The sequence below is a fragment of the Ammospiza nelsoni genome, chromosome 18 (assembly GCF_027579445.1).
Source record: "Ammospiza nelsoni isolate bAmmNel1 chromosome 18, bAmmNel1.pri, whole genome shotgun sequence".
Lineage (NCBI taxonomy): Eukaryota > Metazoa > Chordata > Aves > Passeriformes > Passerellidae > Ammospiza > Ammospiza nelsoni.
Window position 1 is genome coordinate 11,959,662 of NC_080650.1, and position 16,523 is coordinate 11,976,184.

The window sequence follows — 16,523 nt, forward strand, 5'->3', positions numbered from 1 at the left end:
TTGATCTGACTGTTGAATAAAGGGCAAGTTCTCAGCCCCTTGCTGGGGATGTGTGAGGAAATCTAAATCTGGGTGGTAAATGCTGTTAGCAGGTACTGGGGGCTGGTGTTGAAAATCCTGCCCCTTCTAAATATGAGAGTCTTAAATTCTTGGCAGAGACATCCTGAGCTGTGCCTGGCCTTAGCAGGGGTGTCTGGTGTTCTGCTTAGAGACAGCCAAGGGAAAAAGTAGATGGCAGAGATTAAAAGCAAGTGCTGCATGTGCTACACTGTCCTGTGAGAGGGAGGAACCACTCCAAAGCTGTTAAACTCCCTTTAAGAAATAAGTGTATTAGGCTGTTGGTGTCTTGCTCTGGGTGGAAAAGCAGCAGCAGCACCTGCAGCAGGGGTGTTCTGCCTTTCCCCATCTTGGCAAAGAGCTGCTCCTGCAGCTGTGCTGTCTCTGGAGCAGCTTTCCCTGGACACTGCAGGGCCACTCCAGGGTGCTGAGTGGGAAACAGCCCCAGCAGTGCTGGGAGTGCAGCTGGGTGGGGAGGAGGTGCAGGTTCTTGTCCCTGGGGCTGCAGGCCATGCCAGGGGGCAGGAGGGTGGAGCCTGTGCCTGGCTGTGATGCTGGGTGTGTCAGGGTGCAGCCTTGTCACTATAGGACACAAAAGAACTCAAGCTCACACCGCTGTTCTCAAGGTGAAGGAAAAGGGAAGTTTATTTTCTGACTCTAACATTTATAGTTTTCCAAGAGTGACTGGATTGGACGGTGACAGTGCCACCTCTCCAATCACACTGGACAAACCAACAGTCTTATCAACTCTCTCCTCCTCCATAAAGGAATACAAAGCAATGAGTTATTTACAGAAAATGTGAGAAAGTTTGCTACAAGAATGTCAACATCAGAAGGCTTAGAAAATCTTAAAAACCCAGGTTGACACAGCTTGGGGTGTGTGAATCTCTGGGGGGACAGGGGATCCCAGGGAGAGGGGCTCTGTACAGGTGACTCTGCTGTGCTGGAATAAGATCCTGGGCAGGGCTTGGGGCCCTGGTGGAGGCTGTGCTGACCAGTGATGGGTCTGTCCCTCATTTAGGGGTGCTCTTGTGCTCCAGGCTCCTCTTGCTCTGTGAGGTGCTCCTGTTCCTGGCTCGGGTGCTGGTGTGAGGCTGAGCCCTCTGCAAGGAGCCCTTCTTCCTCTGCTCTGTCCTCTGGGTCTTTGCTGAGAGCTGCTGCAGCCGATCTGTGGGGTGACCAAGCCCCTCCAGAGCTGTTTTCCTGCTGTGTTGGTCAGTTGCCCATTACGTGTTGAGCAAGGCCCTGCCAACCTGTCAGACTACATCCTGGAGAAACATTTGAGGGTTTCCCCATTTCTCCTGATGTCCTCCCCTCCCTGGTTATTCCAAGGAGGTGAGTCTCATTGTCAGGGGGACAAGCTGGGCAGGGCTCTGCCTGCTGTGGGGTGTCACTCCTAACTGGGAGGGGACCTGCACAGCAGCCCTGCTTGTCCCTCCCTTGGTGCCTGAATGCCCTCACTGCCCCCAGGAGCCCTGAGGGAACACAGGGATCAGAGGAGAGTCCCACAGGTGCTGTGTGAGGGCTGAGAGGGAACAGGAGTGATGCCTGCACCCCTAACTCCTCTGTGGAGGTGAGGTGGGTGCCTGGCTCTTACCTGGGAGCTCAGGATAGTGTTTCCCCAGGTCCTCAAGCAAGGATTCGTAGCAGATGGCTTCAGAGTTTTCTTCTCCTGGCAGCAGAGTGGGAGAAATGGATTAGTCTCTCTCCTAGCTGTAAACTGAAGGCATGTAACTGGGGCAGCTGGTTCTGCCCAGGAAAAGTTCCTTTTCCCCTGGAGCAGCCCTTGGACAAACAAAAGCTCAGCCCTAGCTGTTCATCTGAGCTGGCTTCTGCTTCCTCAGAGCTCCTGGGCCGTGTCCCAGTGGCTGCAGAGCAGAGCCCTCCCCAGAGCTGCCCCAGAGCAGGGCTGGCTGCACAGGACTCACGGACAGCTCTGACCAGGATGTAGCGCTGCCGTCCCTGCAGGTGTTTGCTGGCGTATTCAGATGCAGGATCCTCCACCTTGCTCAGGTTCATCAGGGTGCCCTTTTCATCCATCAGATCAATGCAGTCTGGAGAGAGAGATGGTGAAGGGAGCCCAGGCTGCCCCTGTGGGGCCAACGTGAGCCTGAGGGGTTTAGAGGCATTTTCCTTGGCAAGTTACACATAGAACAGAATCTGCTGAGATCTGGGGAGTGGGAGGTTTGCTGTCCCTTCCCCTGTGTTTTGGGATGTTCTGTGACTCCCATGTGACCCATTTGTTACCCTGTGCTGTTCCCCTATGGGCAAGTGGCAGTCTCTTGGTAACCACAGAGCACTCCTACCTTCAGGCCTGCACTGGCACTTCCACTTCAGGTGGCCTGTGAGGGTCTGGACACAGCAGAGCAGGTTCACCATCTCTTGGCAGTTGGCTGCAAACAGAGAATGAGACCTGAGATAGGAGCATGGTCACCCCAAACCCAGGGACCACATGGGCATGGCAGGTGGCTCCGAGGTGCCCACTGTGGCCAGCAGAGGCAGGACCCCCAGGTGGCACCAGCAGGGCTTTGGGCACCTGCATTACAGCCATTGGTGCTGTAGGGGGTGCTGAGAGTGCCCCAGGGCAAGGGGAGAAGATGAGCACTTTCATTTGGGGAGAATGGTTCTGATTGATGAAGTGTCTCTGTCCTTCAATTTGTTTCATCAAGCATGAGTCCGTGCCAGTGCCCTCCTACGAGCTGGTCCCAGTCACACGGGGAAGGAGCTGCAGATTGTGGCTGAGTCACCCAGGATATTTTGGCCACGAACTCTGACCGAGTTTGTCACAATTGAGAAATCCCCCAGGGCTGACACACGTCAGCACTCAGGGCTGGGGATCCAATTCAAATAGCAGAGGGAGCAAAGGCTTGAGACTGTGCGTGTGTGATGGCTCAGCCACGAGTGTCTGGGGCAAGGCCAAGGCTTTCAGCCAGCTGGGTAAGGTCAGCAGAGGGGCTGCTCGTTCCTTCCCACAAATGCCTGCTCTGTGACACTGAGAGCCAGGATTGCAGCCAGGGAACCCTTCCCACACAGCCCAGAACACAGGAGCTCTGCTGGCAGCTGCCACTGGTGCCCCTCGGCTCTTCTGGTTGTGTCTCGATAAGCAGGGCCCCCTCTGGTGCGTTCCCGGAACTGCCAGGCTGGGAACTCCTCCTGAGCTATCACAGACATCTTTTATGAAAAATCCTTTCCTTGGGATTTTTTCCTCCTGAGAAGCTGGGAGGCCTCAGGAACAAAATGTAAACAATGGTTATCTGCTGCTGTGAATGCAACAGGTGCATCTGGGATTGGTCTCACGTGGTTGTTTTTAATTAATGGCCAACCACAGTCAGCTGGCTTGGACAGACAGTCCAAGCCACAAGCTTTTGTTATCATTCTTTCTTTTTCTATTCTTAGCCAGCCTTCTGATGAGATCCTTTCTTCTATTCTTTTTAGTATAGTTTTAATATAATATATATCATAAAATAATAAATCAAGTCTTCTGAAACATGGAGTCAGATCCTCATCTCTTCCCTCATCCTCAGACCCCTGTGAACACTGTCACACTCACCCCCAGCCTCCCTCCCTGTGCTTAGCTCAGCTCTGCTGGCGTGCTTTCCCTCCATGATTTGGAGTAGGGGTAGTAGATAAATGAAAGCAGTGATGTGCAGGATGCTGCCGTGCCTGGCAGAGCTCTCCTGCCCGTCCCCTCAGCCCTGGGCACTGCTGAGCGCCGGGCGCTGTGTCCCTGCCCCTGGCGGGGGTGACAGGGTGGCCCAGGTGCCCGGCTGCCCCCACGTACCTCCGAATCTCACCGTGGCGAACATGGTGGAGCTGCCGGGTCCCTCCCTGCAGGCAGCGCTGGGAGCTGCGGCAGAGCCCAGGACAGACGGACTCCATCCCCGTGGATCCTGTTGTGGTTTCAGTAGCCAGATTGCCCAGCAACAGGGAATGAATGGCCCCTGCAGATTGCCGAGCCTCCTGCGGGGGGAGAGGGGAGGCAGAGCTAAACAGCAGCCTGTGGGAAGGCTGCCTGCTCCATGTGGTCCCAGGTGCTCGGAATTTCAGATTTTCTGTAGTCTCGTGGTGTTTCCTGTCCCCCCATTTGTCCTGCAGCTCATCTGGGCTGTGGTGGTGCCACATCTGCTCACCCTGCTCCTAGCTGAGGCCAGCACTGCTGCAAGGCCAGCCTGGCCTGCTGTGTGACATGGCTGATGCCACTGGAGAAATCCCCCTGAGGACCCTGCTCAAAACCTGCTCGGTGGCATGGGGTTTTGCAGCCCCGTGGTGGACATGGTCATGTGCTGCCTGCATCTTCTGTTTGGTGCCCAAATGTTGCTGTGCAAGTGTTCCTGCAGCCAGGGCCCTGTAGCATCATCCCCTTTTCCTCTGGAAAACATGGATGGAATCATGTCCCTGGGCTGCTCAGCAGATGGGGAGGCAGGAATGGAGGGAACCAGTAACAACACTGACGTGCTGCATTATCCAGTGCTCACTGCTCTGAGGACAAATTCCCTTTCTCTGGAATGCCCCTCTTTGCATGAGGAGGGGATTTCCCTCTGTCTTGCCAGGTTTCATTTCACAGTCAATCCAATCCATGGACTTGACCTGCTCAGAGCTTGGGACAAGGTGTGTGTGTGACACTGCTCCCCTAGGACCTGTGCAGGGAGACTTGTGTTCATCTTGGCACCACTTGGCAGAATGTGGGGAGTGCTGGTGGGCAGCAGCTGCACCTGCCGGGTGCTGATACCTGCCAGAGCTCATCAAACACAAACTGCTGATAAAATGCAGGGGCAAACTTGCAGATGTCTTTGTCTGGGGCCTCTGTGGGTGCTGCAGAGGGAGGGAGTGGCTGTCCCTGGGTGGCGATGAGGTGGCACAGGCAGGGGCTGAGCCCGCCTGGGGAGGGCACATGAGAGGTGCCCGCTGCCCTCACGGCTGCAGCCAGCCCGGGCTGGTGGCCATGTGACACAGTGGCCCCGTGGCAGGTGTCACAGGCGGGAGTGGCTTCACGCCCGCTGAGCTGGTGGCCGTTGCTGTGACAGTCTGCTGTCCTTCCGCAGCAGCTGTGCTGCAGCCACCCCTCCCTGGGGACACCAGCTCTCCCTGGGGACACCGCGCCTCCTGCCCGCTGGCCTCAGCAGCCACCCACCCACCCAGCAGGGCTGCCCACGCTGCTGCTCCTGAGGGGCCCTGGCCAAGAGGCAGCACCCCCAGCTTGCCCTGCTGCAAGTTCTGCTGAGACCCTGCCCTGTCATTCCTGCCACAGTGATGGAGCTGCATGAAGGCAGCAGCAGCTTTCCTCCTGTTGTTTCTGTGATGGGACAGCTCCCTTCTCCCTGGTGGCCCCCAGGCTGCTGCCCCACCAGGGCATCCCTGGCACAGTGTGGCTCCTGGCCTCCTGCATGCCTGGCAGCAGAGTGTGTGGGGCTGCAGGGAAACCTCTCTGCTCCTCCCATCAGCAAAGAGAGATGGTCAGCGATGCCCAGGCCATGGGGTGAGCTGCAGGTGTGCTGTGCAGCTGAAGGAAATGGCTTGAGGTGAAGGTGGGTGGCTCTCACCCCTCCCTGAAGCCCAGCTGCAGCAGAGCGAGCAGCCCCGGGGAGCAGAGTCCCTGAGCCCCCCGTGTCATTTACATACACCCCACCAGTGGCCACGGCACAGCACCCGGGCTTGTGCAGCACCCAGAGCTGCTCTGAAACAGCCTCCCTGCCTCTGCCTCCTGCCATGGCCCTGGGAGTCACAGCCCTGCTCCTGCTGGGGACGCTGGGCACAGGTAAGGGGGGGAGGCAGCTCTGCCTGGGGGCACTGCAGCATGGAGGGCAGGCTGGGCTCTCCAAGGGGGTTGGTTTGAGTAGGGGGCTTGTGATGCAGGGTGGTGGCTGGGGAATGTTTTGTGGAGCTAGTGATGGGCTGGTAGTGTCCCCCATCACATTTGGGGGCTGAGGGTGATGGGGGACACGGCTCAGCCCATCACTAACTGCCTCCCTGGTGTGTGCAGCTGCCAGGGCTCAGCCCGTGCTGAGCCAGCCCCACTCGGTGTTCATGGCTGGGCACAGGTGAGGGTGTGAGGCAGCTCTGCCTGGGGGCACTGCAGGTGGAGGGCAGGCTGGGCTCTCCAAGGAGGGTTGGTTTGAGTAGGGTGTTTGTGATGTGATGAGCAGGGTGGTGGCTGGGGAATGTTTTGTGGGCTGTGATGGAGGACACGGCTCAGCCCATCACTAACTGCCTCCCTGGTGTGTGCAGCTGCCAGGGCTCAGCCCGTGCTGAGCCAGCCCCACTCGGTGTTCGTGCAGCCCGGGCAGAGCGCTCGGCTCTCGTGCACGCTGAGCCCGCAGTACAACATCAGCCACTTCGGCATCTCCTGGTACCAGCAGCGCCCGGGGCACTCCCTCACGTACCTGCTCTACTACAACTCCGAGAGAGACAAGCACAAGCCTGCCAGGACTCCCGAGCGCTTCTCGGCCACCAAGGACCTGGCGAGCAACGCCTGCATCCTCACCATCGCTGCTGCCTGCCAGGACGACAGTGGCACCTACTACTGTGCCCTGTCACCCGCCCTCAGGTGGCTCTAGAGAGCGGCAGCCCTGGGAGGGATGGTTAAAATCCACCTCTGCATTGAGACATAAACTTGAAAGAATTTCGGGATTTTAGAGGAGCTGAGGTTTTAGTTAAAGTTAAGCCTTTAATATTAGAGTTTATCAAAGTAAATAGGTAGGCCTTGATGAAGTTAAGAGTTAGTAGTTTAATAATTGATTGCTTGTCAATATAATGTTTGGGTAGCTGGGTTTATAATGAAGAATATAGAAATTGATAAATAGCTTTTAAGAATATAAGACAATTGTGGCCTCATCTGTTCTGAAACCAATTGAAGACTGGAATGGGAGTTTTACCAATGGGTTCATTTGTCATATTTGCATTGAAAAGGTAGAAAGGTCAGAACGAGGAAGACTTCATTTACTTCCTCATTTTGGGACCTCTCCCCATGAAAGGGACCACCGACCCATTTCAAGGAACAAACTGTGCATGCTTAAAAGCTTTGTAACTAATTACCTTACAAAGCGGGGACTGGGATGTAACAAAGTTATGAATATGCCATTTGTATTTTGGGTATTCAATACTTGTACAGATAAAAGCACTCTGTAATCACCTGTAAATTGTGATGTGTATTTGGGAACTATCCCACAATAAACATATACTTTCTAACTTTAAACTGTTAGAGAGTCTTTGTCCGCCACAGTTGGATATTGGTACTAGATCGATATCCATATTTTTAATAAATCAGCATGCTTGAGCAGGCCCGGCAGTGCTGCAAGCTCCTCTGTCCCCAAGTGTCCCTCACGGGGCATCAGCCGGGCACGGCCGCAGAGCGGGAGGATGAGGGCTCGGCCTCGGCCTGGCTGTCCTGGGCTCTTCCAGCGCCTGGCACAAGACGGCCTCCACCTGCCTGGGGCTTCCGCAGAGTTTAATGAAGTTAATGAAGTTAATAAAGGCTAATCCTGAGCCGCGGCTCGTGTGGTGTGTGCCTGAGCCGTAAGGGGCTGCGGGCCTGGCGGGGTGTGTGGGTCGGGAGAAGCCCTCACCCACCCCTGGAGCAGCCCCTGGTGCCCCAGCACAGCTCCCGAGGGGACAGGGACACGCGTGGCCCCGCGGGGACGCTGTGGGGACGTTTTCTCGCAGAGGGATGAAGGATTTTCCCACAAAATTCCCACAAAATTCGCACATAATTGGGGAAAATGCCGGGATGGCCGCACTGCGCATGCTCAGCTCGGCGCGCCCCCGGCGGCGGGAGTTACGACCCAAGGGCGGTGTGGATGTCACGTGAGGGGCAGCCGGCGCTACTATTGGCTCAAGGGAAGGCAAATGCGGCGCGTCACTTCCGGGTTACCTCAGTGTGCATCAGGGCCCCGCGGCGGTCGGGTCGGGCCGGGCCGCTGCCCTGCGCTCAGCATGTGCGAAAAGCCGCGCTATGAAAAGTCCACAAAGGAGATAGAGGAGTCCTGCAACTTTATTCGAATAAAGGGAGACAGTCTACTACGCCATACCCCCGTGGGGTCTCTGTCGAGATTTCGGAGCACGCAGCCTCCTTTTATCCTAAACTCCCGGGCGCAGGTTGCTGTCTTCCTTTCCTCATTGCCTGAGGTACAGCGGCAGGAGCTGGGCACTGGGTTGTGTAAAGCAAGCAGGGGATAATGAATTCTTGTCTTCTTAACTGAGTCCTATTTATTATGTCTGTCAAAGATGAAGATCAGCTCGAATTTGGTGCAAGAGGTTCCAAGGGCTAAAAGGAAGCTGCTGTTTGCTGCCTGAGATGCGGATGTCAAACATTTCAGGATCTGGAGCAGGCTGGAAAGGCACAGGCAGCTCTGGGAAAGGTCCTGGGGAGAGCTCAGCTCCACCCTTTGGCCTCCTGCACAACCAGGAGTGAATTTGAAATACTGAAGCCTGAACAAGTTCAAGCAAACAAATCTTCCCAGCTCCCTGTCAGCAAGTGGGCAGCAGAGAGCTGCTCACAAAACTGGACTCCTCTTTGAGGAAACTGCTGCAGAGTAACAAGGAAAGTGTTTAGAGACAATAAACATCCCATCCTGGGCAGATCCCTGCTCTTCTCTTGTGCTATGGGACTGTGGCAGAACAACTCCATTGGAGTTCTGAATGGTTAAACTCACTAAGAGGAACATAAGGACTATAGTGACAAATCCCAATAAAATTCCTTTAGACTAAGGAGGAAAAAAGCCCCTACCAACTTTAGTCAGGATCTAAAATATCCCTTCTAGCTGACACAGCAGAGCAGGGACTGAAAGGCATCCACAACTAGCTATGCAAAGCATCCGTACTTTCAGCCAGTGACCCATATAAAATGAATAAATAATTCATAATTACATATGTAGTGTACACCATGCATGCCAAGAAGGGCTCCAGAGAGAGAAGCACAGTGGGCATACTTTGCCCTCTGAAAGGAAAAGTCCTCCAGTTACTTTTGTCACCCTGGAAAGTCTCTGAGACCCAACTAAACCTCCATTTACAGCTGCAAAGCCACATTAGATATTTTCCCCATGATGTTCTATAGCCTAGATTGACTCCATGATTCCTGAAATTCAGAGGAATTACTCAAAGAATGCACTGGCACAGCAGCACAGTGCCAGCACTCCAAAGCAGGTGCACAATAATTTGAAGAAAGCAGGATTCAGTCCCAAAAGTTCATTACTTCCTCTCTTCACCTCTGGGTTTGCCCCCACACACAAGGCAAGTTTTTTACACGGAGGCTTTGGTAAAGCAACAGCTGCTGTCTGGTCCTTCTGGATTCAAGGCTGCAGTTCCTTCCTCTGCTGCTCAGATGTGCAGCTCTCAGACAGGCAGCAGCTCTGGGGGATACTCCCCATAGCAGTGTTTGGCAATTGGGTCTCTGTAGGTGTTTTCATGCTGCACACTCTGCCAGGAAAGGAGGAGAAGCTTTAACAAAATACACACAGTGAAACAAGGCATCCCTTCACCGAGGGACAAATTGCACAGAGGTTATGCACAGGCAAAAAAAAATCCCAAATTATTCTAGACATCAGAGTGCCTTTGGATCAAAGAATTCTGCACTGCCAGCACACAAGAGCCAGCTGCTGCATTACAGCACTGCAATGTTGAACCAGAACCTCCTTTTCAAGAGAGTACCCAAGTAGGTGGGAAAAGATTTCATAAAAAAAACAACAACTTAGATCTGTTTAGGCAGTATCACCAAATGCTGTAAGCAAGCAAAGCCCAATAAAGTTGCACCTTGAAATGTCTGCATTTTTCTAGACAAAAGGTAGAGTTCAGATTTTATGATTTTATGTTTAAAAAATCCCAGTAACTTTGCAGACATTTGGAACTCTATCCTTTGTTTGCAGTCCATCCCTATTGCTACCTGAAATACTGAAGCTGCAGGACATACCCAACAGCACTTTCTGAAAGGGCCACTGCTTGCTTAGAGCAAAACTTCTAATAAAATCACATGGGTAACAGAGGTTCACCTTAATAATTAGCAGAGAAATTACAGCACAGTTTTGGAGTTACCATGCGGGTGATTGTCAGCACAGGGTGAGTCTCCAGCTGTACCATAAAATAAAGAGCATTCTGAGGCTACTGGGAACAGCTCTCATTGTCTTCATCCTCATGAGATCTTCCCCAGAACTCATCTGAGATCTCCACTGGTCACTGAACTCAGTCTCTTTTTGGTTAAGCTCTTATTTTCTACAGAGAATGTGCAACTCATCCTGCTCTATATAAAGTGCTTTCCCTTCAGGCTGTGACAGAGCTTCAGCTTTTATGAAAACACAAACACAACACACCTGTTCAATTCACAGCACTGAGCCCATTTCCCAAGGGCATTTCTGGACATGTGCTGGTGCCTCACCTGTGATGAAGTCCTGCACTTGGCCAGACACAGCTCAAAGTGATCCTCCACAGCCATGAAGAGGTTCTGGAACGCCATCGCCGCCCGGTTCAAGAACCGCTCCAGGAGGTGTTGCTGAAGTGGTCAGCAAAGAGAAGGCAAAAATCAGAAACACACTGCTCCAGCAAGGAGCAATCAAAGCCCACCCCAGCCTGCAAAGCTCAGGTATCAGAGGAACAGTAAGGAACTCCACTTAGGATTTCTAGCAAGCACTGAGAGCTAATGCCTCAGAACCACAGCAGCAGGACTAGAATCTAAGAGAAGCTCATAGAAAAAGGGGAAATTACAATTAAAAAACTAATACTGGCTGCAGTAACTCTTCTGCAATAATTTCTCTTCAGCAAATGCAATTCTCCTGAAGCTGAAACACTTTTCAATTCTTCCCAAAAGTGTTTCAATTCTTCCCAAAAGTGGGAAGGATGAATTTTGTTACAGCTTTATTTATAGCTTGCCATACACTCCTTGGAGGCTTTCCTCATCATTCCAAGAAAAGGATCTGTCTCTCTAATAAAGCTCCTCACAAAGAAGCTCCTTTAGCCACAGAGGGACCCCAGCAGCTGAGAACCCCTGGAAAGCAGGAGGGAATCCATCACCTTGCTGGGCTGCAGGCAGCAGGACACGCAGAACTCGTAGATGCTGCAGCAGCCGTTGGGCAGGCAGCTGTCACAGCTGTACAGCTTGGTGCTGGGCACGTGCACATTGCAGCAGCCATTCACCAGCAGGTCCTTCCTCTCACAGATGTAGCCTGGAAAACAGCAACAGGAGTGACAACTGGCAAGGCACACCCCTCTGTATGTCCTGTGGAAATCTGCAGTAAGGATCACATTCCCAAAGAGCAGGTTTGTTTGTTATTTAGTGGGTTGTGATCCCCCTCAGTCCTGTGCAGCCACTCTTTGAAATGGAGAGCAGTGGTTCAGACAGCCTGGTGTTATCTGCACAGCCATCACATCCTACTCTAATGTATGCTCTATATACACCAAGAGAATTTAAATGCACATTATTTAACTTCTGACTTTTTTTTGGGCACAGGTCCTTATTGTGAAAGGGGAAATGGGATTGGCATTGATTATATTGGAAAAAAAACATGATAAACGTTTTTGCGACAGGCCTGTGTCTGGATAATTGTCTTACAGTTCAGTAAGAAGAGACTTAGATTTAGCCATGCGGGACAGTGTAATATTCATTGCTGAGTGGAATCCTTAACAGTATAGAAATATGGTGTATATTACAGAATATACACCATATTAAATATATATAGAAATGGTACTAACACAGTGTTAAGACAGTGAGAGAGCTGTAATTTTTAGAGCTCTTATGAACTGGCACTAAGCCTAAGTCAGGCAGTGCCAAATGTAACATTGATGCAAATCACAAAAGATGTGGTGGGTTCTCTATAGCCTGATTTGTGGCCAAGAAAGAGCCAGGTCTAAGCAAGAATCACAATCCTTAAGAACAAGTTTGTTTGTTATTTAGTAGATTACAGCCTGGTTATATCTGCACAGCTATCACATCCTACTCTAATATGTGCTCTACATACACCACGAGTATTTAAATGCAGATTATTTCAGTTTTGACTTTTTTGGGGCACAGTTCCTTGTTGTGAAAGGGGAAATGGGATTGGCATTGATTATATTGGAAAAAAACCATGATAAACGTTTTTGCAACAGGTCTGTGTCTGGATAATTGTCTTACAGTTCAGTATGAAAAGACTTAGATTTAGCCATGCGGGACAGTGTAATATTCATTGCTGAGTGGAATCCTTAACAGTATAGAAATATGGTGTATATTACAGAATATACCATATTAAATATATATAGAAAACGGTGCTACCACAGTGTTAGACAGTGAGAGAGCTGTAATTTTTAGAGCTCTTATGAACTGTCACTAAGCCTAAGTCAGGCAGTGCCAAATTTAACACTGATGCAAATCACAAAAGATGTGGTGGGTTCTCTGCAGCCTTGGTTTGTGGCCAAGAAAGAGCCAGGTCTAAGCAACAAGCACAGTGTCTTTAACTTCTACTGCTTGGAACAAGTGGTTAATAACCTTGGGTTTACAAGGGTCAGACAAGCTCGTTAACTGTGACTGAGCACTAATTACACCACCAGCCCTGAGCTGCCTCCATGCAAGGCCAGGGTTTCCTCAGTTGCTCTCCCTAACCCCCCTGACAGCAGCAGAGGGAGACACAGAGAGCTCTGCAAGCAGCCACAGCAAACTGAGCAGCACTCAATGTCTGGGTTCTGTGCAAAGGTAACTGTAATTCTTTGAATTTTAGGTGGTCACAGTCACACTTACACAGCCCTGAGCCTGAGTGTGGTGGGCACACAACCACAGCAGCAGCACCTGCAGCCACAGTGAAATTCAGGCAGCCAGGAGAACAGGCCAAGGGCTGAGTGAAAATGCCTTAATAAAGAGCAGCTGTTCCATCAAAGTGTCATCAGTAGTCACAGAGGCAAAGCAGCATTCAGCACTGCCATATGCAGAATAAATTCAACTAAATATCAACTGTACCCAGTTCATCTGTAATGAGGAGCTTCCCCTGCACAGAGTTCCTGCACTGGTTGCTCAGCTGACTGCTGTTCCCCGAGCTGAACTTCACCTTCCACATGATGGGCTGCTCATGCTCCTGCACTTGGAGGAGAGTCCGATCTCTCACCATCCTCTCTTCCTGCAAGGAAAAACAGGAATGCAACCAAACATGCCAGCTCCTCCTGCCACTTCAATCCACGTGCCTCTCCCAGCATTAAAGATACCTAGTACTTGTAAACTCCCCAGCACAGGAAATTCCACCATCAATATTGCAAACAACTTACTACTTGTAGTATTTTACTTCATAGTTCAACAGGAAGATACACATTCCAGTAAAGTCAGGGTATTCCAGTTCACCATGGATCAGCTAACACAGCTGAACTTGGTCACTACAACTACAAAAGTAGTATATTTTATATTAAATATAATAGCTGAACATATTTTATATGTATATTTTATAGTAAAGTACATGTTATATTAAATATATTTTATACATATTTTGTATATATTAAATAATATGTACTATATTGATATAATATTAATATACGATAATATAATATGTATTAATACTTCATATATAAATATATTAAGTATATTTTATATTAAATATAATAGCTGAACAAATTTCTCTTTCATGAGCCCTTTGCCAGTGGAACCACCACTCCCAAGAGACTCAACAACACCCATCAAACCCAGTGGAGACTTTCCTTTCCCAGTTTCGGTTCAAACCGCTGTTGCTGCCAAACACAGAATCAGGCATTCCAATTTTAAACTCTTGCATCCATGAAATATTTATAACGCCATTCTTAGGGCAGCATCACCCAGGGTGCGGTGACAGCACCTGGAGAACGAGAGGCCCGTGCCATACGGGCAGTTCTAACCCAGCCGCGGCTGCGGGGCCCGGCCGGCACTGACCTGCTTGAAGGTGCTGCTGATGAAGTAGACGAGCGAGAGCCCGAACACGACGCCGAGCACCCAGCGCTTCCGGAGCAGCCTCCGCCAGAGCACGGCCCCGCAGGGCACCATGGCCGGGCTCGGGGCAGCGCGGGCCCGGGGCCGGCATCACCGGCGGGCGCAGCGAGCCCCGGGCGGCCCCAGCGCGGCCCCAGCGCGGCCCGAGCGCTTCCGCCGGCGGGCGGGGCGGCCGGGCGGAAACCGCGGCCGGGCGTGCGCGGGGCGGCACCGGCAGCACCGCCGGTACCACCAACCGGCACCGGCACCACCGCCACCGCCGGTACCACCACCGGCATTACCACCGGCACCAGCACCGGCACCGGCACCACCGCCTGTACCACCACCGGCATTACCACCCGCACCGGCAGCACCGCCGGTACCACCACCGGCATTACCACCCGCACCGGCAGCACCGCCGGTACCACCACCGGCATTACCACCCGCACCGGCAGCACCGCCGGTACCACCACCGGCATTACCACCCGCACCGGCACCGGGCCGGCCGAGCCTCGCCTCTGGGTACGCGGCACCGCGCCACAGATTCCAGCGGGAACCTCCTAACCGGAAAAAAGGCCTGGCTTATGTCTGTATGTGTGTGTACGTATAGAGTCGTATGGTTTTAATTTATATACATATATATATGTATCTCTGTGTGTATATATGTATATATCTATAGATGTATACCATGTATATATGTATGCACATATATAGATGTAGGTATAGGTATATAACCGTATTAATAGATATTTCTCCATATATACGTACATGTATACTGTTTATATATATAGATGTATATACGTATGTGTGTGTATAGAATCATATTAATAGATATGTCTGTATATAGATATATATACATGTATGCATACCTATATATGTATAGGGTGTGTATATAGAGATGTGTATTTGTATGTATATATATAGAACCGTATTAATAGGTATTTCTGTATATATATGTATGTATATCTATATATGTATACTATATGTAGATATGTATATATAGATGTATATATATGTATATGTATAGAACTGTATTAATAGATATGTCTGTATATATCTGTATATGCAGGTATGTATACCTATACATTTATGTTTATATATCTATATATGAATAGTATATTTATGTATATTTATATATCTTATCTAGATACTATATATATGTGTATCTATATGTATACAAACCTATATGTATATATATTTTTGTGTATGTATATGTATGTATATCTACATATGTATACTATGTATATGTGTGTATATATATAGAACTGTATTAAAAGATATGTCTGTATATATATGTATATATACACATATATGTATGTATAGGATTGTTAATAGATGGCTATGTAGGTATACATTAACTACATAGATCTATACGTATACATCTATGTAAATATGTATATATAGATGTGTATACACATACGTATATATGTATATACGCATGCATTTGTACATATGTGTATGAATAGATGGATATATAAAGTATATATTGTGATATGTGTGTGTTACATGTTCTGCAATACAAGTGCATGTATATATAAATACATTGATGTCTGTTTTTATTTCAGACACACACACACACACACACACACACACACACACACAGAGGTGTGTGTATGGACACACTGAAGGCAGAGCACAGCTCTGGGAGCACTCCCAGGGAGTGCCTGTGTGGGCAGCAGGGCTGCAGGTGCCAGTCCCCGAGGAAAACAGCTTTGCTGGGCCATGCATGAGGGCAGGGCTTCCAGCACTGAGAGTTCCTGCACCTCTCTGCCTTTCCCAGGGACATGTGGAGGTAAAACTCTTTGTGCTGTGCTGAAAATTGCTCTCTGTGTGTGCTTCCTTCAGGTGTCCCTGCGTGAGCACCGGCGCCAGGTGCTGACAGTCACTGGCTGGGAGGACCTGGGATGAGTTTGGAATCTGGACTGTCCTGAAGCACTCCATCTGTGAATGTCTGCACACTCCTGGGCTTCCATCTCTGCCAGTGGCACCTTTCACCTCTGCATAAAGCTGTTCTTCAGGTACTGTGCTTGGAGACAGCTGGCAAACCTTCCCAGAGCCACTGTGCCTTTACACATGGGCTGCACATCTATGTATATATTGACATGTGTTATGAATAATATTATAAGTTTTTATATTCAAGAGTATTTACATCTTAGTCTGTACATTTTATTAAGTAGCTATTTTACTCTGGGCCTATTGTCCAGACTTTGCAAATGGTATTTCTGTAGATTAAAATGAATGAGTTGCTTATTGTCATGAGCTAATAGTATTTTTTTTTCATTAGAAGTGTTTACACATTTTCTTTTTCTTCTTCCCTCTCAGTTTTGCTTTGCAGAGCAAGTTCCTGCACATAAACAAGACTGGATCTGGTTTCCCCAGAGGCTGTTGAGTCACGTGTCACCTCAAAAGCCACTGTTAGGTGTCCCCATGTTCCTTGCCAGGACATGCCATCCCTCCTGGTGACTGCTACTTTCTGAGCGACTCCTGCCCAGCCTGGACACCTGTGTGCCCCCCTTTGCCATCCAAAGCTGTCCCTTCAAGCGTGCTGAGAAACAAATGGGAGCTGGAGGTGCTCTGTCACAGAAAC

The 16,523-nt window shown here is 50.2% G+C and overlaps 3 protein-coding genes across 4 annotated transcripts; 1 reads left to right on the plus strand and 2 right to left on the minus strand.

The window, feature by feature from the left end:
* Nucleotides 1–683: 683 nt before the first annotated feature.
* C18H22orf15 (chromosome 18 C22orf15 homolog) lies at nt 684–5,319 on the minus strand. Its single transcript, XM_059485446.1, has 8 exons — nt 5,193–5,319; nt 4,787–4,935; nt 3,839–4,017; nt 2,594–2,706; nt 2,364–2,450; nt 1,986–2,111; nt 1,655–1,729; nt 684–1,225 (listed from the first exon to the last, which is right to left on the minus strand). The coding sequence occupies exons 1-8, from the start codon at nt 5,317–5,319 to the stop codon at nt 1,071–1,073; spliced, it is 1,011 nt and encodes a 336-aa protein (XP_059341429.1). The 3' UTR covers nt 684–1,070.
* Nucleotides 5,320–5,698: 379 nt separating this feature from the next.
* On the plus strand, nt 5,699–7,249 carry VPREB3 (V-set pre-B cell surrogate light chain 3). The gene is made up of 2 exons (XM_059485277.1): nt 5,699–5,812; nt 6,283–7,249. The coding sequence occupies exons 1-2, from the start codon at nt 5,764–5,766 to the stop codon at nt 6,609–6,611; spliced, it is 378 nt and encodes a 125-aa protein (XP_059341260.1). The 5' UTR covers nt 5,699–5,763; the 3' UTR covers nt 6,612–7,249.
* Nucleotides 7,250–8,026: 777 nt separating this feature from the next.
* SPRING1 (SREBF pathway regulator in golgi 1) lies at nt 8,027–14,106 on the minus strand. 2 transcript variants are annotated; one of them, XM_059485412.1, is made up of 6 exons: nt 13,901–13,993; nt 13,270–13,380; nt 12,968–13,124; nt 11,053–11,204; nt 10,421–10,534; nt 8,027–9,468 (listed from the first exon to the last, which is right to left on the minus strand). In XM_059485412.1, the coding sequence occupies exons 3-6, from the start codon at nt 13,113–13,115 to the stop codon at nt 9,385–9,387; spliced, it is 498 nt and encodes a 165-aa protein (XP_059341395.1). In that variant the 5' UTR covers nt 13,116–13,124; nt 13,270–13,380; nt 13,901–13,993; the 3' UTR covers nt 8,027–9,384. The 2 variants fall into 2 exon arrangements, with proteins under 2 accessions (XP_059341395.1, XP_059341394.1); XM_059485411.1 differs by lacking the exon at nt 13,270–13,380 and having other exon boundaries at nt 13,901–14,106.
* Between the last annotated feature and the right edge of the window lie 2,417 nt (nt 14,107–16,523).

What these genes read in the sequence shown, in the direction of transcription:
- C18H22orf15 (XM_059485446.1), bottom strand. Translation starts at nt 5,319, where the DNA reads ATGCAGCTCCATCACTGTGGCAGGAATGACAGGGCAGGGTCTCAGCAG. An exon ending in AGCGTGGGCAGCCCTGCTGG is followed by an intron (nt 4,936 to 5,192) that starts GTGGGTGGGTGG and finishes TGCCCTCCCCAG; the next exon opens with GCGGGCTCAGCCCCTGCCTG. An exon ending in TGTTTGATGAGCTCTGGCAG is followed by an intron (nt 4,018 to 4,786) that starts GTATCAGCACCC and finishes CTCCCCCCGCAG; the next exon opens with GAGGCTCGGCAATCTGCAGG.
- VPREB3 (XM_059485277.1), top strand. Translation starts at nt 5,764, where the DNA reads ATGGCCCTGGGAGTCACAGCCCTGCTCCTGCTGGGGACGCTGGGCACA. An exon ending in GCTGGGGACGCTGGGCACAG is followed by an intron (nt 5,813 to 6,282) that starts GTAAGGGGGGGA and finishes TGGTGTGTGCAG; the next exon opens with CTGCCAGGGCTCAGCCCGTG.
- SPRING1 (XM_059485411.1), bottom strand. Translation starts at nt 14,011, where the DNA reads ATGGTGCCCTGCGGGGCCGTGCTCTGGCGGAGGCTGCTCCGGAAGCGC. An exon ending in GCTGCCTGCAGCCCAGCAAG is followed by an intron (nt 10,535 to 11,052) that starts GTGATGGATTCC and finishes TGACCACTTCAG; the next exon opens with CAACACCTCCTGGAGCGGTT. An exon ending in AGTGCAGGACTTCATCACAG is followed by an intron (nt 9,469 to 10,420) that starts GTGAGGCACCAG and finishes CTTTCCTGGCAG; the next exon opens with AGTGTGCAGCATGAAAACAC.